General features: G+C 35.9%; 1 protein-coding gene across 1 annotated transcript; it reads left to right on the top strand.

Annotated features, from left to right (window-relative positions):
- Positions 1-338: 338 nt before the first annotated feature.
- On the top strand, positions 339-5,349 carry DUSP19 (dual specificity phosphatase 19). The gene is made up of 4 exons (XM_026668035.2): positions 339-780; positions 1,415-1,461; positions 2,837-2,989; positions 4,925-5,349. The coding sequence occupies exons 1-4, from the start codon at positions 555-557 to the stop codon at positions 5,114-5,116; spliced, it is 618 nt and encodes a 205-aa protein (XP_026523820.1). The 5' UTR covers positions 339-554; the 3' UTR covers positions 5,117-5,349.
- Positions 5,350-6,119: the final 770 nt, after the last annotated feature.

The following is a 6,119-nucleotide window of genomic DNA, read 5'->3' as shown; positions in this document are numbered from 1 at the left end:
GGAGCTCTTGCCATCGGCACTTTACAGAACACCCCTGGATGTGGTTGGATAAAGGATAGAAAAGTACACTGAGACATAGGGCATGTCAGATTTAGTTATATTTTCTTTTCTTTTATTTTTTCTCCTTTTGCATCTCTTTGTTTTCTGATCATTTCTTTGGCCTCATAGCACTTTAAGACAAACACATATTGTGTACAACACAATATGAAAGTGAGAATAGAGCAGAGCATGTGGTGCATCTGTAAGCTGTTTCAGCAATCCCGGAGATTTCGTGCTACTGAACAGAAAAGGGCTCTCAACCAATCCAGAAAGGCTTTTCTGTAGCCAATCCAGAGCTCTTTTACAGAGTTGTCTGAGAAAAAGGAAGCATAACAAGCAAGGCTTCTGTGCTGCTTGCCAATGGTGCTTGAAGACTCTCTGAGGAGGGATTGTGTGTGCGTTTAGGCAAAGCTGAAAGACTGGGGGCAGATCTACTCACAAAAAGAAGAAATCAAATGCAAAGAAGCCTGTCCTTGGTTTTGCTGCTGCCCGCTTGAGGGCTTCCTTTCTCATTAATGCATTCACTCACCCAAGAAATCAAATCCTTCTCCAGGACTAATTTGAAAAAGCAATGCACCAGAGTCACAACTTTATCTGGGAGGAGACTTATTGAGACCTGGAGGGATGCCCAGATGCAAGTGGTAGAAGTGGCTGATTGTAAGGAGGGGGATGCCTGTGGTTATGTGCAGGATCTGAGCCTGGATCTTCAAATTGGGGTGATTAAGCCGTGGCTCTTGCTGGGTATGTAGGTTTTAGCCAAAGTAGTAGTAATAATTAAGCATACTGGTGTGCACTGGAAAACCGTGGGTGTGTATGTATGGCTGTGCACCATGGCCATGCATGGTGGATATGTGCGTGTGTTTGTGTATATACTGGGATAAGAGACTGTGACTTGGCACCAGGTTTTTGTTGTTTTTAATGTGCTTTGTTTTATAGCTATTAAGGTTTTTAGGTTCTTGCTTTTAACTGGGAGCTACCCAGAGTCGGTTATAAATGGGTAGCTATTGCTTTGGGATCATAATGGTAATAGTGTAAAATAGTGTAAAAAAAAAGTGTAAAATACAATAATAATAATAATGCATTGATTCTATCAATGTACTACTTTCAATAGATATTAACTCCAGAAATGAAATCTGTAGATCTTCAATTGGTAATAATTGGCATAGCTAATTCAAACTGGATCCATTCTATAAAAAGGTTTTCCACACACACCCTTGGCTGTACCCATGTCTGGTATGTACATATATGTACACATACATGCATGTGTGTAATAATAATTTACTTAATTTCATCACAATGATATGCAGTATTTGATCCTATTGTCTGCATGCAGTTATTTCCCAAAATTGATGGGAATAACATCTCTCTTTCACAGGTTCCCAGGATGCTGCTCATGACCTGGAAATAATGAAAAAATATAAGGTAATGTATGGGTTTTTTAAAAAGCTGTTGCAGCTGACGGTTAACATTAATATAGTTCTGGTATTAGAAAATTGGCAACATTTGGGTAAAGCTTTGGGGCTTTTTTGCCCGTAGCCTCTCACAAAGCCCCATCAAGTTCTTGCAGAACCTAGAGTTTTATAGAACATAGTTTGAGAAACTCTAGTTTACTGGTTTTGTATTGAAATATACTTAATCACAACCTTGCAATTGATTTCATGACAGAAGATAATTGCATGTTTTCCATTCTGAACACGAAGATGATTAAAAAACACACATTCTTTCTAACTGATGGGCTGCAGACAATATAGCATGTTGGCTTTCAAGATAGTCTGTAGATTAGAGCAGCTACCCCTCCTTTTGGGCACCAGAGACTGGTTCCTTGGAGAGATATTTTTCTGCGGGCTGGAGGGGGCATGGTTTTGTGTGCTTGCCTGCATCCTGTGGATGGGGTTTTGCTTGTTTGCGCAGACCTGTTTCTGGCATGAACTGGTGCTGGTCCACAGACTGGGAGTTGGGGACCCCTGGATTAGAGACCTCAACTTGTTTAGGGTAACATGAGCAAGTTAAGGTAAAACTGTTTGTGCTTGCAGAGCACAGGCCATATTATGCCAAATTAAATTAATATTGTTTTATTACTGTTGGCAAGGAATCTTGCTTATCTATGGGCTAAGGATGGTAACAATATCTACATCTTATTTATGCTGCTAAAATGTTTTTTTTTGTAAATTTTTAAAAAATTTTTTAACAACAAACATAAACATAAAGCAACAAATAAAACTTTTCAATTGTACAGTGTGTCAGATGGTACATATTTCTTGTGCATAATGTCTGTAGTTAGTCTTTTCCTCTTAGATTTAAATTTACATTCAAATTATATTAATCAATTTTCCATGTCATGTTATATTATATTACATCATTAGACTTTAATTTCAAATTCACATTATCCTTTTAGAGCATATCCCAGTTCTTACTTATTCTAATTCATATTATAATCCATTCCATAATAACTAATTATAACACGTCATTACTATTGTATTATATTTACTACTATATTATATTTATATTATATTTCATTAAATGTTATGTGAAAGCCTCAATTGACCAAACAATGAATGAATATTTGTGACCCCCACTGATGGTAATCATAGTAGGCAAAGATTGTGACTTGAAATGTAAGAGGAGAAAAAATGATCATGATACTAATGAATGAAACGATGTAGAAAAAGTATTTGTCAAACTAAGAGAAAGAGTATGAATTTAACAGAACTGAATGAAGGTGCCACTCTGATCCTGTGACTGATGAATGGAATTCTTTTGAAAGTGCTATCTTGATTGGATGTCTTTTCTGTTTTAGGTTACCCATGTTCTAAATGTAGCTTATGGAGTCGAAAATGCCTTCCCCAATGACTTGACATATAAAACTATCCCTATTCTTGACCTGCCTGAGACTGACATCACCTCCTATTTTCCTCAATGTTTTGAATTTATTGAGCAAATCAAGTTAAAGGTAATTAGTTGTTTCAAGGAGTGATGCTTGGCAATGTGTAGCTCTGTGTGTGTATGAAACTCATCCATTTTTGCATTGATTAGTTAGGAGTCTTTTAGGACACGTCCAGTTAAAGTATCTTAAGGTTGGAACTGCCTATTTATTCCCATCCTTATTTGAACAAAGGTTTACATATGTATTTCCCTGGCAGGGAGATGATCTTCTTTAAAAATTGTCTCCAGTCAAGGTAATCACGGTAATGTAAAGCTTAATAATGTACGTTAAGTCTTGCAGATCCAAAAGCTGTGGAGTGTGATTGTGTAGTGGAAATCAACACTGAATGTGGATCCTTGAAATGCTTTTAACTCTGTACTAAACTGTGGCACTGAACCAAATAGGAAATATTTAGATTTCGTACATATGACTAGGATTTTGTTTTGCATATACAGGATAACCTGTCAAAAATAAATTAGAAAAATCATTTTATAAAGATACAATGCTCCTATACCTAAATGCGTGTATAAATAACCTGATGTCTGATCTATTTCATATAACTTCACTTGATGATACAACCTGTTAGTATCTTCCCATTTTCAAACCTGGTTCCAAGTACTTGAGTTTCATCATGTTCATTATCTACACAGTTTGAAAGAAAGGAAGATAATTTTGCTCCATTACCCTTTGTCTTATTTTAGAAAGAAGAATGTGGTGTATTATTAACAAGTTACCTGAAACGTGTCTTCATTTCATGCTCTCCTGAAGGTTTCTAGTTACCGTTTCCACTTCATTTCTAAATTAGATTGGCCATTCTAAGATCCTGGTGTTACTGTTCTGCCTCAGAAGTTTTAATTTTTCAGTTAGCTTTGTATACCCAAGATTGTTTTTACAATCTTTCTTTCCTGATATTTCTGGTACTTCATAATGCAAATTTTTCTTATTGTACAGACAAAAACATTCAATATTTTATTGAAGGCACCCTGCCAGGCAAAGCAGGACAAATTAATAAAGTATGAGATCACAAATTGCTTTATTAAAGCAAACAAACCTGCAATAGAATACATTTTCTATATTCCCCTGCATGACATAGGTTTTTGAGATCAACATTCTCAATTATAGAAGTTTACGACTACCAAATTATATTTTTGTACAGTGTTGTTATTGTTGCACATACAGTAGCTATATCAATTTGAGGGGTAGGATCACAAAAATCTGCATTATCTAATTTTAATGAAAACTTTAATTCTTAGAGATTTAACTTATCTATCTTAAATGTAATCCTAATCCTATTTGACCATATGTTCTCAAATCCCCAATTACTTCTAATGTACACCAGAAAAAAACCAGTAATACCCATTCTGATGTCAAATGATGTATTGTTACATTCAGTACATTTAAATTTTCTGATTATTGAAACATGCCATTGCCATCCTAATAAAATGGATCTTCGGTAACTGGTTAAGCCCACTATGGCAGATCAGACCATCATCAGAAATATATACAGCAGACCGTTAAATGTGCTTGTTGACATGAACAGATGGCTTGTCTGTCATAACACAGACTCCAGCTACCATAAATCTCATATTTTTGCTGGTGTGCTGAAAACCATGAAATGTTTGCAGCTAAGGGAGAGAAAAATAAATACTAGAAGATCCTGGTCATCGATCTGAAAAGAGAAGCATTGATTCTAATTTACCTTTTAGCCGTCTCTGAGTACTTCAGAAAGAGAGAGCATTGACTAAATACTGAGGGGGGCGGGGAGATTGAATCTAGCAAAATCTACGCAGTCCACAGGGATTCTGGTAAAAATAAATGTATGAAAAAGAGTATGCATCTATTAAGTTATATTTCTGATGACTTTGTAGGAAGCTTGCTTAAAATGCCTTTATAGTAAAAGAAAATATCGGTGGCTCCATTTTGATTGAAAGTTTAAATGTGTCTTTTCTTTCTTTTTCAAAGGGTGAAGTTGTGCTTGTTCACTGTAATGCAGGAGTTTCCCGGGCAGCAGCAATTATCATAGGGTTCTTAATGTACTCAGAAGGACTCAATTTTGCCATGGCTTTTTCTGTGGTGAAAAATGCAAGACCTGCTATTTGTCCAAATCCTGGCTTCATGGAGCAGCTGCAGAAATACTGTCAGTTCAGTCATTAAAAATGGAAACTCAATAGGGGAACAATGAAGAGTGAATTTTATGGTTGTGTTTTAATGAGAGAAATGGACTTTTTTTTTAAAAAAAAAAATCACAGTGTTAATAAAAGTTGCACACCATTATAGTTCTATATTATCGAAAACTCATCCTCGTTCTTATATGTAATGTTGAATTCATCTCAAATGCATTTTGCTTTTTTTATTTTAATCTTAATAAATATAACGATTACTGTGGACTTAAGCTTCTTTGATTTAGCAATTATCTGTTACTTGCAACTATGTTTTACAATTAAAAAGTTTAGGATAACAATCATATCAACTCACAAAGGTATGTCCGGTTTGTTATGCTGGTTTGTTAGGTTACACTGGAGTCAGCCCAGAATCCAGTAGAAAATTGGCTATTAGTCCATGTGGGTCCTTATAGTAGGAGTCAGGCTCAGAAATAGACCAAACAGGCAGGTCAAAATTCAGATAGATCAGAGGTCAAAGTAAAGAAGCAAAAACTAGGCAGATTCAGAGACAAATCCCTTAGGATATGGATCAGGTCTTTAATTTTGCTGGATCAGGACTGTCCATGAGAAAAACAACAAACTTGCTCCATTTGTACAATGGCTAGAGCATTGATAACAAGGCATCTGAAGATAACTTCTAGTAATCCAAATACAAGTTTTTCTGCTTGGTGGTATATATTCAAAATCCAATAAAGAAATACTTAGACTCTTTTAATCAGAGAAAAGATATCTTTTACTGGAAATCAAGTGGTAGCAACAAAAGAATTCTGAATCTGAGAAAATGGGCGCGTAAATCACACATACAAAGTAATGGCAACGTTCCCACCCCCAATAGTTCAATTGGCTCATCCAATTACAAGTTGTGTATATCATCATGTGGGCATCTCCAGGTGGTGATGAGGCTTCTGTCCGTTGACGATGACATAGTTTGATAAAGGGTTGCAGCTGCGCATAGCATAGGATAGAAACCTAAGCAAGAATGTAACCCCCCAGCT

Source organism: Notechis scutatus, chromosome 1 (genome assembly GCF_049901735.1).
Source record: "Notechis scutatus isolate UNSWTSFEM ecotype Mainland chromosome 1, rNotScu1.2, whole genome shotgun sequence".
NCBI classification, from domain to species: domain Eukaryota; kingdom Metazoa; phylum Chordata; class Lepidosauria; order Squamata; family Elapidae; genus Notechis; species Notechis scutatus.
This window is presented reverse-complemented; position numbering and strand designations above follow the sequence as displayed.